Source organism: Odontesthes bonariensis, chromosome 10, assembly GCF_027942865.1.
Source record: "Odontesthes bonariensis isolate fOdoBon6 chromosome 10, fOdoBon6.hap1, whole genome shotgun sequence".
NCBI classification, from domain to species: Eukaryota; Metazoa; Chordata; class Actinopteri; order Atheriniformes; family Atherinopsidae; genus Odontesthes; species Odontesthes bonariensis.
In genome coordinates, this window is record NC_134515.1 from 26,059,626 (window position 1) to 26,081,724 (window position 22,099).

The following is a 22,099-nucleotide window of genomic DNA, read 5'->3' on the forward strand; positions in this document are numbered from 1 at the left end:
TACCTCTTATCTTGTTTCTGGCGGCAGATGCAGTGCAAGGCGTTGGAGTCACATCGCTCGGTGTCTGACACGCTTGGATGCGCTTCCATAACCTCGTTTTCTTTCTTCCCCTCCTCTTCCTCCATTTCTTCAGGTGCATCGTCATACTGGCCATGAGTTACAGCAGTGGTCTGGCTTAAATCGCCGTCTAAGATTATGCAATCTGAACTTAACTGCTGAGGAGGACTCAGGGTGACATCAAAGTGGGCCGGCGACACCTCCAGTCCAGGAGGGCTGTGTGGAGCATTTTCTTTTTCCTCCTCTTGTAAATGTTGCTGTTCGGTTGCACTAACTAGGATCACGTCGTCATTACTGTCCTCATCGTCTGCAATAACTCCCTGAAGCTCCACCGCCCTGCCCCTCCCTCTTCCCCTACCTTTACCTTTGCCTTTACCTCTTCCTCTGCCTCTCCCCCTTCCTCTGGATTTTCCTCTTCCACCTTTCCCCCCTCGAGCCCTCGAGTTTCCCTGCCTGCCACTGGAGGCCAGCTGCTCCTTAATCTGTAACAGAGTCATTTCATCACTGTCATCCTCTTGACTAGAGATCAATACCATATCATGGATCTCCCCTCCTGCCACGACGTCAGGCACAACTGGCTGTGCAATCTCCATGTCATCCATATTATGGGGCATCTCAGCTACTTCTACGGCCTCTGGAATAGAAGGCTCAACGGCATTAGTGGCTTCTGAAATGTCAGGGACTGCCAGTGAATCTGACATTGTCATGGGCATGTCCTCCTCCCCCCCAAGCAGGGAGAAGGCAGTGTGGAAGGCAGACCCAAAATCCTGCCATAGGCTGGGATCAAGGCTCACCCCTACAGAAGCCTCTGAGGCTGGCTTGCTATCCTCTGACACAGGTGAGGACGGGGCGGACCACTCGAGGTCATCTAAAACACTCCTAGCTGTTTGAGCAGCTTTCTGTGTGGTGCGGGTCTCCGTAGAAGTCTCAGGCGTCTGGTTGGTTCTTCGACTCCTGCCTCTTCGAACAAGAGGAGGACTGCGGGTGAGGTCTCCCACTTCTTCCATGAACTCCCTTTTGGCAATGGTCGTCCGTCTGAACCCCCAGGACTTCCTAACCTGGGACAAGGTCGGCCTAACACCCGACTCTGCTTCCTCTGACTGGCTCTGCTGTTCCACTTTAGAGAAACACAGGCAAAGAGAATGAACAATAACAAAACCATTACCTCTTTCGTCTGACAGTCCATTTAGGAAACTCACAGAGCTGTTGTACCTGAGTCATTATCATCATTAATGGCATTGCTATTTTCCATTGGGTCCATACTGACATCCATAGGTAGCAACGCTGTCAAAAACCAAGAAGGACAATTTCTGTTAAAAAAAAAAAAGTCTAAAGAAGAATGTTAACTGTTATCGGGCTTGTTCAATGAGAGCTAAATGCAGAAAAATAGGTAACTCTTCAACCTTTATGGTTGCTTATGCCGAACGCTTTCAAGATGCACGAAGGGTCGTTGCACTTACCTCTCTACCTATCTGCGAAAATCATTGTGTAACAAAAAAAAAAAAAAAAAAAAAGAAGCATCCACATCAGATGATACAAGAAACATAGGTGACTAAATCATCACTTTTTATGATTAAACAGGGAATTTTTTTTTTTTTTTTAACTATCAGCACCACAGTTATAAATAAATATACTAATTAATTAATATTATTATTTTTTTTCTTTTAAATAGAGAATTCTAACTTATATGGAGGCAGGATTTCTTCGGTAACTTTTGCATCAGACTGAGTTCATTTTGGCCCCTGGATAAATTTATGTTTATTGACATCTTACAAGCCAGGACCCAGATTCAAGCTACACTTGGAGCTTCACTTTACTTCCATCCTACGCAGGAAGGTGGGAAAATGTGAAATAAGTCGACATGATGGCAACAGCAAACCCACCACTGAGATATGTCCTGTGGCAGAGCCTGAGCACATTTGCTCTGTGCCTGAATGTGTTTGGAACAAACTTGTACTTTGCTTGAGTATTTCACTTTTTTTTCTCCCCCAAACAAAATACTATACTCCTGACGACACGTCTACGTGAACGTTATAGGCTAGTTTATGTTTCCTTTGTACACTTTTTAAGATCCTGAATGACAAGACGTCCTATATGTTTAAAGATGCAAGGCACTTTTTAAAATTCAAACCTTGTTGGCCTTCCACAGCTTAAAATAAAAGCAGCATCTCAGATTAGGTTCCTCCATCGTGTTAGAGTGCCTTTGATGCCTTTTAGTTGCTGCACCAAGAGACCTCTACGTGACCATCACGCCTAACCAGTTCACACTGCGTAGAAATGTTTCATTCTACACTTTTACCTGTGTCATTCTGCTAAACAGCTTTTTATTTGAAATATGTTATAACTTCGGGTTATGCATAGGTGTATCCACACTGTGGTCCTGCTATTTTACTTGAAATTAAAGGTTTCAGCGCCATTTTACGACGCTGCAATTCAACTTTAGAGTTCTACGTGTTTGTTATTAAAACTTGATTGATGATTAAATGACAGCGAGAACAGCTATCCACGTGTTTAAAGTCAAAACGTGGGTTTAACATCCAAACGTTTAAGACATTTAATTCAATTTCTTGATAAGGGGGTATCTTAACGTTGATAGACTGTTGAATGTCTCAGTCTGGCTTACGTGCGTGTCTTGTGATTTTCAACTTATATCTTATATCAACTTATAACATGTGGAAATGGTATCCAAATGTGTTTTGTTTGGCTAAGATTTCGCCATATTTCAATGGGAAGATTGGCCTGGAGCAAGCTGGTCAACGATGTCTTCCACATTTTATTATTCCAAATTTAAACGCATAAGCCAAACAGAAACGAAAACGATCTCAACCAGAGAGTGCAGTCGGTTGTAAAACCACATAAAGGAAACGTGTTTCCTCTATGATCCTGTTAACACGAGCAAGTTATTCCGTAAGGTAGCAGATGAGTCGTTGGAGCCGACCGACATTGTTTTCTTCAGCTAGCTTGAGTTAGCTAACCACTACATTTGAGTGTTAGTAAATCCACAGGCTGCTAAACTAATGCTTTCAAACAATGCCAGCTGAGAAATGCAATGCTGTGTGCTCATACACAAACACGGATGTCATACCTTCGATGTAAATTATTATTTTCCTGTTGTTGTTAGATTCGCTCAGCAAAGCCAGCAGAGGCTTCCATTTTCTTTGCCTAGCTGTTCAAAATCTCGCGAGAACTGTGATCGGAATTCCGAGTCGGAAAGCACCGTTGATTCTCGTTATTTTCTAGTCAGTTGCTCAGCAATTTTGTCGGATTTGTGGTAACTTCCAAAGAAGGATAATTGACACTGAAATGGGAACGAGGTAGCACAGGGAACAAATCTATTTCTGAATTTTATTTTATTTCCATGGCTGCAGGGAAAGTTTAGATTTTCACATCAGTAAGGGGGGGGGGAAAAAAAACTACACAGCTTCAGCACGAAATTTACAAGAACATTTTTTTTATTTTTTTCTTCACAAGTCCATTTATGTATGTACAATATGTAAACAAGAACAAGACACAAGCTCAACACAAACATGCTCACAGGAAATAACTGACAATAATGCAGTTTTTATTCATGTCTAACCAGTTCTTAGACAACACCTGACTGGGATTTCTATTCGCTTTGGGTCACCAGCGACACAGAGACTTCACTCAGAGCTGACATTCATGTGTAATTGATTTTCAAATAACTGTTGGGTTTTGTTGTTTGTTTGTTTTTTTTAGACACATAGAAATGAGATTTCTATGCGATTTCAATAAACATACTATAAAAACATATAACACTATAAATATTGTTCAGGTATCTTCTTACAAAAACTTTGTACAGTTTACATTTTTTAGTCTTTTTAATAAATCAGATATTTTCATGTGGCCTATACAGCATGGAACTACAATACAAAACTGGTATTAGACAGAAATGCCACCACTGACGTATTAAGGACATGACTTGATGGATTGAAATGTAATCTTTAAAACCTCCGTGACTCAAAAACACCTCAGTCGACATGAAACAGATGAGGTTTAAACCAAAAAGGTGAAACTTGGTTGGGATAAAAAATATCTCTGGCATTGTGATGAATGCGTATCAACCGTGAAAGGCCGTTTCACTTGTTTCGTCTCACAATATGGAGAACGATCAACAAAATAAAACAGCGGCAAAGTACTTCAGAGCAGCATTGAAAGTGATGATGTAGAAAATAATCTGTCAGTTGATACAATCATGATCAGAGCGGGGGAAAAAAAAGGTAGTAACAGAGCTAGAACACAAAACTACATGATGAAAACGTACAGACTCACATTTAATTTCTCAAGACAGATTTACTTTCACATGGTGAATTGACCTGAACACAGATGGGGGGGGGACTGAGAATGAGGGGTAAACCAAGAACCGTCCACCAAGCAGATGTACAAATGGGAATGGAAAAAAAAAAAAAAAAAAAAAAAAAAAAAATCGAAGTGATTTGTCAAAAAAATAAAAATAATAAGTGCAGGCCCCCCTCAAGCACCAAGTTTGGCAGCACTAAAAGTGCCTGTAGTGTAGCAGTTAGGTCACAGTAACACCGGCACCGTCCTTGCCTTTGTCCATGTATGTGGGAGAGTTACTTTTGTCAGATATCGACCCCGTCCCCGAGGGCAGGGTCTGTGTGGCTGGAGAGTGGCCCGATGGTTTGACCGAAGGCTCCGAGCTGGGCTCTGCCTCGGGCTCCTGTTGCGACGCAGAGGCTGGCGGAAAGAGCAACAATTAAGGTGAGAACGTCATAGGTGGATATGCAAGGACAACCAACAGCACTGCAGATGATTAAATAGTTATTTGCATACGATTTTACAGCAAGATGGCACAAATGGGGCCAGAGTGGAAAGAGAGAGGCATCGTTCAAATGGGGAGAAAGAGCGTTTTTAAAGGAAAGTTTCTTCCTTTTAACTTGGGATTGTTACTAAATGAGTCACGACAGAGTTACACTGGAAAAAATGCCCCTCCAAAAATAAGTTAAAAAAACAAAAACAAATACAAGACGTTTTTGCTTGAAATAAGCAAAAAAAAAAAAAAAAAAAAAAAAATCGGCTTGTCAAGATTTCTTGAAATAAAATGTGATATTTAGGACTTTTGAGATAAAAGTGATCTTGAAATTAGCTTAAAAACCTCTTCAAATGTCAAAAAAAGCTTGTTTCATATGATATGCGACTCAAAACAATTTGCTTTCAAGACTTTTTAATTTAACAAGATATTCAAGATGTATTGTCTTCAAACAAGTCCCTATATCTGGCTGAAATAGAACTTGTTAGGCAGTTGTGTCTTATATTAAGTGTAATGAGATATTTTGACTAGAAATGACACAAATAAACTTGGTAAGATTTAGATTTTTCCCAGTGTACATGTGAGATATGCAAGATCATTGAGAGCTTTTTGTACGGGACTGACAATTTTCTGTCGTTTTTTTGGGGTTTTTTTTGCTCTTTTGTTAAAAGGAAACATCCATCCTAATGGTGCTCAACAAAATATACTGAACACAGCTTCTGCAACGAAGCTAATGGCCTTAATGCATTCTCACCATCATGGGGCCTACGAGTCATAGCATTTTACTTTTGCATTAGGATGTGGGACGAGCACTTTCTGGATGTTTCATCTACCATGGAAACGCCAGCTCTCAGACAAGAGCCCACAGACTATGTAAATTTACTTCAACACAGCGTTTTATGCGTTTTTAAACAAGTTGTCAGGGTGTGACGGCTTTGTGCATCACAGCTACAAAAATGAATTGACAACAAGTGTTGCTACCTTTGACAGAAGAAGAAGAACAATTCTAATAAATCAGCAGATCCTGTTTTTTTCTTTAATAAAGCAGGTTGCATAGTTTATTCAGAATAGAACAAATTGGTACACAATAAGGGTGCCTGTTACCTGACTGTGTGCAAGACTTCATGTGCTCTGGCCAGTGGGCCTGCTGGCAGGGGTAGTCACAGTAACTCGTGTTCCAGCAGCAGTAGAAGATGGCCTCCTTCCGGCAGTTGGCACACCACTGTTTCTTCTTGGTCTCGTCCGCCGCCTGCTGCTTTTCCAACTCCATCTGCTTCTTCACCTCAGCCACCAGTCGTTCCTTTTCCTGCTCCAGGCTCTGCCTCATCTCTGCCATCGTCAACTCTGCATTGAGGTTTGACCAAAAAGAGAAGAAAAACATATGCAATCACACAACATCAAAGGCAAAACAAGTGCAGTTACGGAGTACCGAAGTTCCTAGAGGAAGGAAACTTACCCAGATTGTGCTTCATCTCCGACAACTCTTGCTGATGCAGCCACTGGAGCTTCTCAATCTCGATCCTCAGTCGGCGAATCTGTGGCAGAAAACGCAGAGCAGTTATACTCACCAATAACTCTTATGATGAAACAATAATCCCCCACATTTGAATGTGGCTTACCTCTGCAATTGTGTTCCCTGATGTGCTTTTGGAAAGATCATTATAGATTTCAGTCATTGTCCCTTTTATTGTGTCCATAATCTGAAAAAAGTGTTCGGAAAAAAAAAGTATAAATCACATGGCACTGAAATTAAAAGACAGAATTTTAATACTTACTGAGGAAATAATGTCAACAGAGCTCAGATTTCATTTAGATAAAGCAAAACTTGTCCTTAACTCGTGCATCTAATCAGAGGGCTTAGGAGTCTTACTTTGTTTGTGTATTTGGCTATATCTGCTGCCACATCTGCTGAGACTGTAGGGATCTGCAAGTCTCCTGATGTGAAAGATGAGCTACCAGCGGCTGATGAGGGCAAACTGTGTGGTGGGTCTTTTTGTTGCACTGCAGGTGACGAGGATTGGGGGCGGAAAAAATGAGTGTGAAAACGTACATCTTTCAATACATCTTTCGTGTCGTCGTATTACTTTAACACAAATGATTATTCGTGGGTATGTACCTTTGGCCGCTTGTCTGGTCTGATAGCGAGTGCTGGAGGAGGAGTTCTGTTGTGACTGCAGCTGCTGTGGGCTGCACGTCTGCGCCTGGCCCTGAGTCTGCGTAGCCGACTGTTCTCCGTGCTGCTGCTGCTGCTGCTGCTGCTGCCTCTGCACCTTCTGCATGTGCCACTTCTGGGATGACGTCTGAAACTTGGTCGGGCTCCAAACTACTGCCTGCTGAACAGCCTGAGCAGTCTCTTTAGGCAGTAGTGGGCGCTGTTTTTTCACTGATGCAGGTACAGGGGACGTCGTGGAGACAGGAGAAGGGGCACTGGTAGGCCCACTGGTAGTAGTAGTGGTGGTGGTGGTGGCAGTGGCGGCACTGGACTGACCGGATGCTGCAGTGGACACAAGGTTGAGTGCTGCTGTGATGGACGGTTGGAGTGAGTCTTTTAGGTTGGCAGCAGCTTCTCGCGTCGGTGCAGCTGATCCAGCGGATGAAGGCAGTTTACCTGCATATAAAGGAGTAATTATTGCTCCTGAAAGATGCGGCACTCTGGGATTTAAGTGAAAAAAGAAATGAAAAAAAAAAAAAGCCACTGTTGCAGTCCATTTGTCCTCAAAGAGGGAGTTGGAAGAACGTTGGAAAGTTTGAACAACTAGCTTTCAGGTCTGTTTACAAAACAATATTTAGAAAATCTGAAAGAAGAATTACTAATAATTCCACCTGGATTTATGGTTATTTAGTTAGCTTGTAAACTGTCATTTTAGAGACAGAATAATGTTGTTAGTGTTCTTAGCATCTGTGGTCTCTCACACGCATCATCGACATAACGGTATGGAAAGGTTTAGGCATCCCTGGGTAAAGTTTTGAGCCATTTTTGCATCTTAACTGATAATCACATGTACCTTGAACGATGAATGAATGTGCTGCGATGGAGGCACTGCGATTAATGATTCATCCGTCTTTCCCTGTTCATTATAGGACTTAACGATATTATGAAACTAATAATCGTTTAATATTACACACACACACAGAAAGAAGAAGAGATGGAAGGCATGTTGGGACTACGTATTGCTGAAATTCCCACAAATCACCCTTTTCCCCTAGCCTGACTACGTCATACTCACGATTCTAGTCAGAATGTGAGTCTGATACCGCTCAATAGAGATTTGAGTATGGGCCGTGTTTCAACCGAACCAGGAGAAAAAAATGCCTCTTCGCTCAATTGGATAGACCTACAACCAATCAGAGCATCGTAGTTTGTGACATAGTTTAAGCAACACACACTTGTTGTAGGAAGGACGGCAAAAACATCTTTTCTATCGATAAAAGCCTTTATCGCGTTCCTCTGTTCGTCTTTCAAAATGAATGCAATGTGGAGATCCTGTAGAACAGACTCGATGGCAGAATCTACACACCCTAGCTCTCCAGCGGCAGCCATGTTTGTTTCAAACAAATTCAAACCAAGTGCTCTTTAGTGACGTAGTCGATAATGTCCCTGTTGATCATCTGTCCATCATCGTATAAAGCCCGCCCTGGCAATCTGATTGGGTCGACCAATTCTTGGTCGGGCATAATGATTTCCCAACTGAGCAGAGCCAGACCGAACTTCCCGACCAAAACTTTTATGGGCGGGGCTAAGTTCGGCTTCATTCGTTTCTATAAAAGGTGAACGGAAAGTAAGCGTGATATTTAAATAAAACTGCATTGAGGCAATGATGTGAAAGTCCTAGCAAGAACACCATGGCCAATAACAGCTGCAGTGTGATAAGAGGGCAATAGTCCGCAGTGAAACTGCTAAGATTGCTATGATAAACATATGTGTGACAGCATTGGGATGGAAAAGGTCCCTGGATTTTTGCACAAAGACAACAGTATGCAGGTGCAGCAGGAAAGAAAGCCACCCCGGGAAGATTGTTGGAACACAACACACAGTTGGAAAACAAAATATAGTTTTCCAAAACTGTGGCAGCAAAATGTCTTGTCGCACTGTGCAAACTCTTCACCGACCTTTTGGGGATTAAGACCAGTCAAAGTTGGGACCCTGGTGTTTGCTGTGAATTTTTTGACTGGGAGCACAACTCCAAGTCAAATAGCAGGAGAGATCCTACATTGAAGCACATTTACTATATGACAAAAATACTTCTCTGAGAGCAGAGCGATCCAATTCAAATTGATTATTAGCTTTCACTATAGTCTGTCTCCTCATCTTCTATATAATTTCTAGAAGAAAGACTTCTCTATATTACAGTTTCAAATAAATAAGGATGGTCGTTACATCCAAATGCCCCAAAGTATTTGGACTTTAAAAAAAAAAGTATTTGCATGGGGCACAGCTCAGTATTCAGTCCTGGCAAGTAAAAGTAAGGAATTGAAACGGATTCCTCTGTGCGTGAAGCTACTGCTAAAATTGATAGGTCGGGTCTGATTAAATTCGCTGCGACTTTGTGCTCTGTAAACATGACATAACGTGCCCCTGTGCTCCAGTAACAGGCTCTTAAAGGAATGACACAACTGAGAGCTGAAGAAGCAAATCATTAACAAAAAGGTCCGTCTCTGCGAGCATTTGCAATGGCTGTTTGCACCGTTAAATTAGTCAACAGCAGCTGCCACTCACGGTGTTCTCACCTAACACGGGTCGGATCGCAAAGATTTTTTGCCTATTAATATTTCAAACCAAAATGCAAGGGAAGATAAAGCAGCAGTTAAAATTCACCACTATTTTCTGTAAAAGTACCCTACCACACTAAACATTTGTGCATCTCTTTTGCTGTTTTGCCTTGCCTCTCCCCCCTTAGGTTTTAACCCTAAGTTGGGTTTTTCTTTTTTTTTTTTGGTCACACAGATTTTGCCTTGACCTCCGTGTCTCACTGTAACGGATGCAGTGAGATCTCTCACAGTGGACAGTGCAAGCTAGAAGTGCTTGCTTTTCTTTTTGAAGGATTGCTTTGCTTTGTAGCATCTATTAGCCACATTTACAGATGCTCAGAGACACTTGTGTCTGAATGCTTTGACAAGGCTTTCATCTTAGACACTACTGTTATTTAAGGGTCGCTGAAAACCTTTGGTAAACATATCCCGGTGTGCTGGAGAGCACTGGTGACATGTTCATTCTTATCAACATAATGATGGAAGGATTTTATCTTCAACCAACTTTGCTGCCTTACAAAGGATGCAAGTCATAAAGAAAATATGAGGATACAGCTGATTAAAGGCCTTACCTTCCGTCTTGGCAACATTAGACTCTTTGAGAGTTTTGGCAGCAGAAAAACCAGGCTCTCTTCTCGCCCTCTTTGAGTCACGGCCTGCATGTTCATCCCCGAGGTCAATCACAAGCTCTCTTTCAGAATCAGAGTCTTGCTCAGCTGCTGAGGTGGCAGCAGCTGCTTTGCCCTCCTCTGAGGTTTTAGGCTTTTCAGTGAGGGGCTGAGATTGGGGTGTTCTGGGCTTGTCCTGCAGATCCTTATCTGGGCCATTGCTGCCCTGCTTCTCTTTGAGCACGGGTTCAGGGGTGACTTTATCCCCCGTCCCTGCAACTCCTTCCTTGTTCTCCCCCTCCGTGCTTGCTTTGGACCTTTTTCTTTCCACTTTGTCCTTGTCATCCTGGGTAGAGCTCTTTGGCTTGTGTTCTTCATCACTGATATACTCGCTGTCACTCGAGTCAGATTTTTCGGAGTCCTCAGTGTCACTGTGATCCACGTGTTTATAGACGTCCTCGGAAATCTCATCGATTCCTGTGAGGACAAGTAAAATTCTGTGTCCCGTTATTTCTGTCAGAACAGAATAGGAGTTAATTTTTAATTAACCCAATAACAGATAGACAAACCTATCCATCCCAACACAGAACAATATTTGGCAAATGCGTTGACCAAAGCTGATCAAAATTGATCTCAAATTTGAATTTAGACTTTTGGAATACTGTCATTGCAATCATCAAATCCAATCTTTTTCTTTCAAAAAGCCACTGAACATCACAACGAGAATTAAAGACTGTATATGTACCAAGCTGTAACTTGCAGCTTTCAATGGTTTTGTCCAAACTCCTGATGGGTCTCTTTGGCGTCGTGGCGGCAGCTGGCGACGCTTGCTGCTGTTGTTGTTGTTGTTGTAGTACGGTCTCACTTAGCTCCTTCAGATCCATTTCAGCCTTCACTCGATCTGAAAGAACATGTAAACGTTTGATTTAGGCATAGATATATGGGTGAACTGTTGAGCAAACACAATGTTGAGCGCTGGCCTTTGTAATTATCATATGAATACAATATATCTGTGCTGGTTGTACTGACCCAGGTTGAGATTGAGGATGCCACCCGTTCCTACAGTCCTTTCCTGCTTGGGCACCAGTCCAGGGTTAAAGAGCTTCGGACTGCCAGTTACACTGCCAGCTGGAGCCATCTTCCCTGAGACAGGAGATGCTACATTTACATGATAAAGAAAGAACATATAAGCTCATTTATTTAGCCATTTAAGTTTCTTGGAGATTGTTTCAAGGTAGCATCACTGCAGCCGAGGAAATGCAGACTTAAATCTTATTTACCAGTGCAGTCCATTGATTCCTCTCCAGTGCTGTAGTGGAGTGTTGGGTTCTTGCTTGGCTTCTCTGGATCTTGCTCGCCATCAGATCCTGTGTGAACTGAGGAGTTTGTACTCATGGGAGACCGAGGCATGTCTGTCACAGAGACCCGCCGGCTCATGCCGCTCGGCGTGGAGCTCTTGCTGAGGATCATCTTAGGAGATGAGGTTATATCGAAGTTGAAGCGAAGCTTGTCCGGTTTCTCCGTTTTCACTGTCCCAGCACTGGGGTTGGAGGGGTCGAGTAGCATCTGCAGCTGGTTATTGGGTGTGTAGGGAGTGCGGAAGGGTGCGTAGTTAAAGACCCCAAATTTCTTGCGAATATTTTCCACGTAGACCTCCATCTCTTGCATGGCGCTGTTGAAAATGCTCTTTGTTTTCTTCACAGAGAAGGGGATCTCTTTGGACATGAGGTAGCAGTTGTTGATGGGAACCCAGGCCCTGAACGGAAGGACAGCGCAAAGCCCAATATAAATTGATCAATCAGAACAATAGGGAGAAGAATCTTGGCCAAAGTTTGCTTAAAAATCAACTCCAACACAACAAGCCAATTGACTCTTAAGTGCCCAAAGCTCATCTCACCTGTCATGTTGCCCGAAGAAGCGTGCATCTACTTGCCCATCCTTTTCTCGTAGGGCTTTTGCTGGCCAGAAGGGGAAGCCCTTCAGCTTAGCCCAGACCAAGGGATGGGGTTGACTCTATTGAAGAAAAGCAAAGTAAATCTGGAGTCCTAACGAAAAAGGTGTAAATATAGTATCTAGGATCATGTGAAGACCTACACATGGCTCACAAAACCAGTTGTCCCTTTTTTGGCAAGCAGACAGGTAGCACTCTGGGCACACCTCAATCTCATTCATCTAAAAATGAATTTCAAATAACACAGATTTCATTCATTCATAAATGAGACTTTTTCACAAAAAGTTGCCATCATCGAGTTAGGAGAGTCCCTTTACCTCGTGCTCACAGATTTTGACGATGACTTTCGCAGTCGCTGTTAATTTGTGATTGCCTGAAACAAAGTCATACGTTTCATTTATACTTTATCTTTAAGTCGGTGCGTTAAAAGGAGTATTTATATGTGTAAAAGCGGCGAACCTCCATTATAGATGATGCAGTTGTGCAAGATCCATTTCATATCAGCAAGAAAAGCCTCAGTGCAGCCATACATTTTCTTTTTGACATTCTATCAAAAAATAGAAAAATATAATCAAGGAAAAGAAGATGCTCAGCTGTTGACATGTTTGTGTTTTCTACAAAGGTTTTTTCATCCATCTGCATGTTTAATGTGCGATTGTGTTCTACCGGAAAGCAACTTTTCTTTTAACGACTGATTCTGCGCTTGCTTTTTTCAACTGGGCAATTTAAAATCAAATAAGTACTACTACCTTCTCTAAAGTACTCAAGTCCATAGGGTGGAAGATGTACTCTGCATAATCTGGGTGCTGTTCCAGTGACACAGGCTTCTGAAAAGGCTCCGTCTGCTCAGCCATGACAAATATGAAATGAAAACAAACAGGTGTAACTCGCCAACGTTTGGATCTCCAGGACTTTTCTGACCGAATATAAAACTCAAACTTGGGCATCCAAAAGACTCTTAGAAAGACCCCTTACCCCGGGCTGCTTGATCTTTTGAAGTGCAAATTTCAGCAAGAAGGAGAGCTGGTCTATTGTTAGCATTGTCATCGCCTTGCTCTGGGTTTCAATGCATTCAGCAACTGTTATTTTCTGCAACAACAACAAAAAATTGACTTATTAATGACCAATTATTGCATTCTATGAATAACAGGCAAACAGTCTTTTGATTTAGCTCAGTGGTCTCAAACTGATCCGTGAAAGGGCCCGTGTGGCTGCAGGTTTTTGTTCCAACCCTGCAGCAACACAGCTGACTTGTTTCATTCAATCAACTGAACTGGTTAAGACCTTCAGTGCAGACAGTTCAGTTGATTCATTCAATCAACTGAACTGTCTTAGTTCCAAGGTTGGAACAAAAACCTGCAGCCACACTGGCCCTTTCACGGATCAGTTTGAGACCACTGATTTAGCTTGTAAATGTCGAAAACATGTCACTAAAAAGAAGTCTATAATGAATAGACCTAAATCTAAATCACCTTTGACAGCTATGAAATTATGTTTGCAAGGGTGTTCGATTATATCGTGTGGGGTGAAGAGTCTGCAGGGTTTTTTTTTGTTTGGATTTTTTTTTGGGCATTTACCGCAGACTAAAGCAGGCAATTACACCGATTTATCTCCTCTCTGACGGAAGCTGCTCATACGGCGCCGGTGTGACGTGCCAGTCTGTCAGCCGCCCAAGTTTAAATCTAAAAATCGTTCCTGTACACCCACACACATGTTTTCAGCAAGATACCTCACACTCTGGACAGAACCAGTCGCCCTCGGGCTCGGCTGGCAGTTTGAGGCACTTGGCGTGGTACACCCTGGGGCAGAGCTCACAGCAGAGCACCTGACCCTCGCGGTGGCACAGCCAGCAGTAGAAGTCATTCCTGCCGTCCTGCGGTACAACATCAACAGGGTCTGTGGTGAGTGCTGGCTGCTTCATATAGTAAAAGGGACCATGTCTTAGCTCTGACTGAAATGCAGGCAAGAGAAAAAAGGGGGGTAGGTTTCAAAAAACACGCATGAACACAAAAAGGTGCAGTGCAACGCAACAGAAACAAGGCAGCACTAAAATGGGATAAGCAGGGTAAACAGCATACTGGGTAATATAGACAATAAATCCAACATATGAGGGTTTTATGTGAATCATTAGAGAATGTGAACATCCAGTCACACTGAAATCAATACTAACAAAATACGATACAGAATGTGAGCTTCAGTGTAACTCAACAGTGACCTGACTGAAGTTGCTATACATGATGTGGTTCCCTGGGAAGTATCCAGTGGTAGGACACTACATTACTCAGTGAATATAAGATGGTGCATTTTGGTTCCACAGCTCGTTTTAATGTTCATCAGTCCAAACTAGCTTCCACAAGGTGTTCATTTTCAACGATGGAGCTACATTTCAAACTTAGGGTGAGCCAAACCATGGATTCTAACATTATCATAAAGGCATATTAAAGACATATTCATGTCAAATGCTTGTGGAGAAATAAGTTTGATTTCCAAGTGCCGAAAGACATCCGATCTAAACGCAACAAAATAGCTGGACTAAAACGACCTTTGGTGAGTGGTGGCACACACTACCAGTGATTAAAACAGAAAAATTAGAAAGCACATTTTTGAGTTAAACGTGCATTTATGTCGCAGCTTTCACTTGCACAGCAGGTCACATCATTGCATGCCTCTGTTAAGGGTTTATTCGTATTTCTCTCTGTTAGGCTCACCTCACCAGTTCTGTTGAGACACTTTTGAACCAAACAGTTCTACCCGTTCCTTGAGGATAACAGGGTGAACTACATCTTTTTTCATGTTTTGTATCATTTCTAAGGCCAATGTTAAGGCCAACCATTTTTTTACTATGGGATTCTGGGATGTTTGGGGTCAGTGCTGCGGACACGTGTTCAACCTATCAATGCACAACGCTGTCTACACTCATCACTGCACAGTTGCACTGTAGGTGGCTCCTCTTATTTTGAGAGAGTGCCAGCTCTGGGGGAAAACGAGTTTCTGTTCCTGCAGAACAGAAACTGCAGTCAAAGAGGCTTTAATCCATCTTTGGGTAGAAGACTGACTTCACCAGTGTACTTTGTCCGAGGGTAAGATCTCTTAAGAAAAACTCTCAATTTGCAGCTTTCCGTAGCAAGACGCAGGAGTTGCCCTTTTCTTTCCAAAACCAACAATAACTGCGTGACCAAGTGGGTGAAGAGGAGAGAAGCAAGCTCTTTTTTTCAGTCCTGTACACGACCATTTGTGGAACTTTTAGTGCGCACAACTCTGTGTTTGCTTTCCATGAGAGAGACTTTAAAAAATGTGCTCCCCTCCATTCTCTAAGACAGCCGGTTTTTCACTGTCTGTTCAGATCGCACCCTGCAGCCTCTGAGAACGTGCCGGGCTTTGTAATGAGCACAGCCGAGCCCTTACCTGGTCCTTGTTGTTACAGTTCACAGCCCCCGGCTTTTTCTTTTTCTTCAGAGGGCTGGGGGAGGTATCTGAGGGAGAGTGTCCATTGGGGGAATGGGTGGGACTCGACACCTTGCGCTTCTGTGGTGCCCCTGATCGTTCTGCTGACCCCGGAGGATCGGGCACTGGATACACAGAGAGAGAGAGAGAGAGAAAATCGCACAGCAGGAGCCTCGTATCATTCGTGGCACTCAATTCAAAGCTCGAAAAGCCTTAAAAGATTAGAAGACAGGAGCTCTGATCGTAATCCTGCCATTTGTAGAATGAAAAAGAAAAAAAGAAAAAAAAAATCTACAATAGATGATTGTCATCATCCCAAATTCTATAAATGCTAATAATCAGGACCAAGGGAGGATGTGCACTTTGAAGCAATTCAGTTTCAGGTCAACAGTTAATTCAGTCTGCATTTCATTACCATGATGCCTTTGATATCTAATGGTAACAGCAATTATAATGATATAAAAACAAATACTGAAAATACCAGTTAGATATAACAAATCAAATGGCTTAAAGGCTTTCTCTTAACCAACTAATCCCCCTCTGAGTTGATTCTGGACACAAACAGGCAGACAGTCCCTCACAACTAATTGTTGTTGCAGTCCATCAAAATGTATTTGACTCTGTCCTGAAAACATAAGAGAAATAAACTCCACGTTCTCTGAAACTAAGATGTTCGACTCCTAATGAGAGGTTCTCGGCCTTAGAGACTTACCTTTAGATCGCACAGAAGCATCCATCCCCTCTACCACATCAGACTCTGCCTTTATCTCCTCCTCAGCCAGACTGCAGAGCAACGAACATGAGCACACACACAGGAAGAGGGGCAAACACAGAGTCAGAGAGGGTGTTCAGAAACCATATCAGTGTAACAGTAAACAAGTGGAACACCACCTAAGGCACCCTGGTCCCAGAGGATCTGTCGATAGGGACTCTATGTTCCATTGTTATTGTTTTCATCTGATTTTTACCACATCTTAGACTTTGAAGCCGAGGTTCAGCTCCTTTCCATATTTTTGAGTGACAATCAAGTCCGAAAATGTTCTATATGTTCCAAGAGAGAGGATGGTAACAGTCACCATGGCAACACTCCTCTCCGCTTAGCGCAAGTTGATATTCACAACAACACATTTGGGCCATTTAGCCAACATCACCCTGCATCTCTGTTCCTAGGGAGACGTTGCGGTTGGGAGATTTCAGTCCGGCTCGGTTCTGATCTTTGCTATGTGCTTTATTTACAACACACGGTGAATGGTTCTACAGTAAAAAAAAAAAAAAAAATGAAATGCCAAAGGGAGTTTGTCCATGCCACTGAATGGATAGCCTCTCATGTTTCTGCTACCTTTCAAGCCCCTTCAGTAACAACAGCGAACACCCAAAGGATTTGAGGCCTTTCTCGGAGACCAACAGCATCCCTTATGATCTCCAAACCATGGTATGCGTCAAGATTCTTGGTCTTCGCCAAAAATATTTTTAAGATCTGTAAATTCTGGACCACAAATAATATGGAGATTTACGTGTTTCGCGAAACCTCCAAAGCCTTCTCCAATCACAACGCAATATATATCACCCTCCTTTACCTCTGTGCAGACAAACTGAAGCACTTCAATAAATCAGTTATCACGAAAGAATCTAAAGTTAAGAATCCAAAACAGACGCGCACAAAATGCTTGATTTGGTCTTTGCGAGGCATCTCCATTCCTCTGAGAAACAAACAAAAAAAAAAAAAAAAAAGGCCGAGAATAAAAAGGTTTTGGCAATAAACAGGGGGTCTTTTGAATGTTTGGCTCCTCCTTTGTCAGAGCAACAGAGGGCCTCGTTCCACGGATGTACCCTTTATTTACAAGGCCAGAAAAGAATACCCCTCCGCCCAACAGGTCACACACTTGACCGGTTTATAGCTTCGGCTGCAGCTCTGGTTTCCAGCTAAGATGACAGGATTTCAGGCTACAACTCAAAAGGTAAAACCACATTTGTGGGAGGCAATTTTGTTTTTGCCCCCCACTTCTGAAACTAAAAGAATGTTCCTCACTTTCCCGACCTCCATCCTTTAGGAGACATTCCATACAAAGTTCATCAATGGGCATGGGAAACATATGCCCTGAAGGCTGAATAAGACATGTCAAACCAAACTTCTTCAGAGATTAAATGTGTTCACATCGGCTAGAAAAATCAATGGTTATTTAAAATCAACCTTTGTTTCTTCCAGACTCTGGGTTTTTACAAAAAAAAAACAAAAAAAAACACAAAATTATTTTGCCTCTACCAAAACAGTAACTCCCCATCACAAAGATTTTGTAAAAGCAGTCTTCTGTTCTTTCAGACTTCCAATCACAGAGCATCAAGCTGAAACCTCAAAGAATAAAAACATAACTTGCATTGTCTGGATGCAGCTTCTTAAGAAACATGGCACAGGGGTATCATGTTTCAGCTTGCCAACAGTCTACAACATCTATGCACACTCACACAAACACACACACACCCCTTCAGGGCCTTCCTGTTCCGGACTGAGTGAACAAACGAGGCCCACATGAAAAATAAGAAAACGTTAGCCAAGTCACTCTGCTATGTGTACCACAGTCCTGAAAGGAAGAACATTTCCCAATCTGCAGCCCAGAGCTGCGAACAAAGTGCCACAACCCTATTCCTTATACCTACTTATTATCAGTGGCAAGACATTCCAACTACCAAACAAACAGGATAACCAGTAGTAAAAAAGGTATGATGATCCAAAGGACATTCTCAGATTAGGAAATATGATCCATCACACAAGGAGTTTGGCAAATAAATCCTCAACAGACTCTGGGATATATTCCAAATAGACCAGGCTCAAGAAAACACTCACAGTATTCTCCTCTGCGAGTATTGTAGTACCTGATGGACAAAAAGGAAACAACACTGAGTCAGTGCCTTTAGATTCCACTCCTGTGAGAGACGAGCAGGGCTCCCTCGTCACAGAAAATGGAGGCCACAGCTTGCTCCCCTCCCCCCTCTCCCCCATCCCCCACTCCAAGGCTCAGACTCTGGCACTGGCACATCCGTGCAGGAGAACCAGAGGGATCTGTGGAGATTTCAGTCCAACATTTCAGAAAACACAGCCATAGCAGGACAAACCTTCACGACCAATCACAGAATCAGGGAAGAGAACACAGACACGGGAACATCCAGCAGAGTGAGAAGCGTGCGTCTTTTTCTTTTTTTCTTTCCCCTTCCTCATGTCTGCGATGTTGGTTTCACTCCTCTGTGACCACCACTGTCACAGAATCATTAGATGTCATTTTCAAGAGCGATAAGCCCATCCTTTAAAATCACAGGCAGATCCCGACAAGGCTGTTCTCTATATGTGAAAGAACATGATGAGCCTACATATTAATACAGAGAACGCATCTAACCCAAATGCCAGATTGCACTGGATCTGGGAGGAGTACTATTGAATAAAAAACATCCTACACGGCAGGCTACAACACACTTAAGAGAGATTATTGGGTTTTGTAAGTAGTCAAAACAACTAACAAGAATAACAACTGCATGCAGACTGTTGACTGTTGCTCTTCTGAGAGCAACTAAATAATAAAACAGAGAAAATGCATATAGCTCATAAAATGATGCGTTGGACTATATTAAGAAGCCTGCTCGAGCATTACTCTTTACCACGCACTGCCAGTATATACAGTGTACTGTGTAGAAAAGAAAGATTTGACCTGGATTTTATATAAGGCTGTAAGGGGTGAATCAAAGATGGCTGTGGAATTTTCCAGAAGGCCCTTGCTCTCCCTGCCGTTCTCCCTCCGATTGTCAATCTTTAACCTCAACTCTCGCTGCAATTGGCTGCAGGGCCAACAGGCTGGAACGTTATTGGTCGGCTGCGCTGTGCCACACAGATCACAGTGTGCAGGCTCCCCTCTTCCTGTTAAAAAGGCATTTTTGCTGCAATGCAGTGATTTCCCCTGCATTAGATGGTTTATTTTTTTTCCAGTTAAAATTTGCCCTTCATGATCATGAGAGCATGAACCGGCAGGGATTTTTAAAAGGCCTTTTTGGGTGATTAGGTTTGTGGCTGTGATCCATAACTCAGTGGCTCTGCTATTCGACATCTGTCACACAGTTTAGAGGCTGCGTTACCTCGTGAAGAGGCCCTGGCTATTCGTTTCCTACACCAATACTCCTGCTGACATATCTTAAATCTCAGTGTAACGTTTACATCGTACGCTCACTGGTCTAACCGGGAGTACTAAAGGTTAACTTTCGGTTTTGCTTTTTACTGCCGGTGAACTGGTCCAAGTCAAAGAGGAAATACTGATTGAAACGTTAATATTTTGGAGTCTTTGTGTAGATGAAAACGAGCCTCGTGTCAGTCCACAAGAGAAAGGAGATCATTCTTTGTTCCGCCCCCACGCAGTTGAAACTACAAGAATGTTGCTACATGACTAAACACAATGTGCCGTCTCCGTTCGGACAAAAATATCACGACATGTTAACAGTTTCCAAACCTGAAGCACCTAACTGTTAAGTGTTTGCATACATTTTCTGATTTCACAGTACACCGCAACTGTATCTTTTGCGGTGGCTCAAGCTCATTTTATTCTATTTAAATATATTAAATTAACCTGCTTTACCTTTGTGTGTGTGTGTGTATGTGTGTGTATGTAATGCACTATTCAAACCGGAAGACACAACCTACTGTTTTGTGTGTTGACGGCATTTCTGTTTTGCGTGTAAAAACTGGAAGAAAAAATTTTTAAAATACAAGGCAGCAACAGACAGAAGAGAAAACAAAACTAACAAACGTCGGACTTCCACACAGGAACAACCTTTAAAATCCTTTCAGACCATAAGATATGGCATGAAGACGTCACATAAAAGTCGTGCAAAGTCTTGTGTTGTTTCTTTGTCCTGCTATCTGATCTGGGAAAAAAAAATAAAAAAAAGGAGGGTAAAGTTCTCTGAAGAGGAGCTCTCGAAACACAAAATGGCCACGGTGTGTCTGAGAGTGGAGGAAGCAGCTTCACAGCTGGAGCTGAAGAAGCCAGGGTTAGTAACCTCAGGGCCTGTGACTCTAATTAAAGAAATGTTTAGAAAGCGTTTATTTCTACGGACCTGACTGGAAAAACTCAAAGATGACTGCCTTGCAACAAAGGGGTTTAGTGTGTGCTCATCCTCTGAGCAGTGTGGAGAATAAGAGTGTAAGAACAGTTTCCTTAAACACGTACAGTGATACAGATTCAGATTCAGTTTCTGAATTTTCTAGTTTTCTTTCCCCACACACACACACACACACACACACACTGAGTTATGCCATGCACTCCCTGCCCTCCTTACGAGGCACATGTGTCTGTCATTGACTTTCTTCCCTGGGCATGGCACGAGACAAGAAACCAGCACAGAGGCAGTCCACTTACAAAAGGGCACGTAATATTCACAACCCACCACCCCCCACCATGCCCATCCCCCATTCTTTCTCTGCCAGGCTGCAGCACAAGACTGACACAACAGAAAGATGTGGGTGCCATTTTTTTTCTTTTAAATCAATCTCTTTTTTTTGCATTCTAAAAAAAAAAAAAAAAAAGAGGGGGAAAAGGATTTGCCATGGTCCACCCTGCCTTCTGTGTGGCAGCCTGGTTGTCTGGGGCACCCATGTGACCCTGAGACACAGAGAGAGAGCAAGGGTGAGAGTCGTTACCCAACCCCCCACCCTCAACCCTGTGGAGCACAGAGGCCTGACGAGGCCTCCAATCCACCCCAGCTCCTCCTCCTCCTGCACACTAAACTGACTTTAAGGTGTGTACATTCATCATGAGAAACCAACAGTCACCACAACAACAAGAAGGAAGCCATGTTGTTATCGGAAGGCTGAGATAAAAAAGACAGAGCTTACCTCTGTGGATGCATGGCTGCCTGACACACTGTTATGTCAACACTTATAAAACATGGAGGACACTCTCAGCCCTCAGCCGGGGAAGGCTCCGCTCTTCAGGCAAGGCGATCAGGCCCCGGTCATGTTAGCCAGATCCTGACTGGTCGCTTCCCTCACAGGCAAGATACAAGGCTGCCCCTGATTGGACGAAATGTTTCCTGAGTAATTATCTTTGTTCAGTGCAGGCAGGGGCAGCACTGTGAGAGTCAGAGACAGGGGAAGAAAAATAAGCAGAGAGCTAGGTATAAAAATCACAAAAATGGACGATTAATACGAGCATTTCTGACGTACAAACCCTTTGTAACAGTGGTTTGAAGCTTCCAAGTGTAGAATCTGGAGGTAGCCGTCTTAGATGAAGGCTTTAAGAGGAACTGGCAGCATGTAGAGTGTCAGAAGCAGGACACCATGGCTTCTCTGCACAAGCCTCCATATTTTGTGTGGAGAGGGCCTTTGTTTAAACTCCTCCCTCGCTCTGGCTGTCTGTAGAAAAAGGAGAGGTTACAGCTCCTTACCTATTTTCACCATTTAGTATGCAAAAAAAGGCTGTGATGACGAGGCGGCAAAAAGGATCAAACATCTACATTTATCTA

The 22,099-nt window shown here is 42.9% G+C and overlaps 2 protein-coding genes across 12 annotated transcripts in view; both read right to left on the reverse strand.

Moving 5' to 3' along the window:
* The window catches only part of LOC142389797 (uncharacterized), a 37,973-nt gene extending 34,739 nt beyond the window's left edge, over nt 1-3,234 (reverse strand). For 2 of the 3 annotated variants that reach the window (XM_075474902.1, XM_075474901.1), the window contains exons 1-3: nt 3,143-3,234; nt 1,270-1,341; nt 4-1,174 (exon numbers count right to left, since the gene is read on the reverse strand). In XM_075474902.1, the coding sequence (XP_075331017.1) occupies nt 4-1,174; nt 1,270-1,330 (1,232 nt within the window). In that variant the 5' untranslated portion in view covers nt 1,331-1,341; nt 3,143-3,234. The remainder of the gene's footprint in view (nt 1-3; nt 1,175-1,269; nt 1,342-3,142) is intronic. The other variant, XM_075474903.1, reaches the window with a different exon arrangement.
* Nucleotides 3,235-3,491: 257 nt separating this feature from the next.
* LOC142389798 (MYND-type zinc finger-containing chromatin reader ZMYND8-like) lies at nt 3,492-21,942 on the reverse strand. Of its 9 annotated transcripts, none has more exons than XM_075474906.1 (21): nt 21,805-21,942; nt 21,471-21,647; nt 16,311-16,381; nt 15,560-15,723; nt 13,884-14,105; nt 13,130-13,243; nt 12,901-12,996; nt 12,614-12,701; nt 12,472-12,527; nt 12,298-12,375; nt 12,101-12,216; nt 11,484-11,959; nt 11,233-11,361; nt 10,949-11,104; nt 10,168-10,680; nt 6,963-7,454; nt 6,717-6,847; nt 6,466-6,546; nt 6,303-6,381; nt 5,951-6,190; nt 3,492-4,773 (listed from the first exon to the last, which is right to left on the reverse strand). In XM_075474906.1, the coding sequence occupies exons 2-21, from the start codon at nt 21,482-21,484 to the stop codon at nt 4,595-4,597; spliced, it is 3,495 nt and encodes a 1,164-aa protein (XP_075331021.1). In that variant the 5' UTR covers nt 21,485-21,647; nt 21,805-21,942; the 3' UTR covers nt 3,492-4,594. The 9 variants fall into 9 exon arrangements, with proteins under 9 accessions (XP_075331021.1, XP_075331022.1, XP_075331023.1 ...); XM_075474907.1 differs by having other exon boundaries at nt 12,904-12,996; nt 21,471-21,706; XM_075474908.1 differs by having other exon boundaries at nt 11,233-11,346; nt 21,471-21,706.
* Nucleotides 21,943-22,099: the final 157 nt, after the last annotated feature.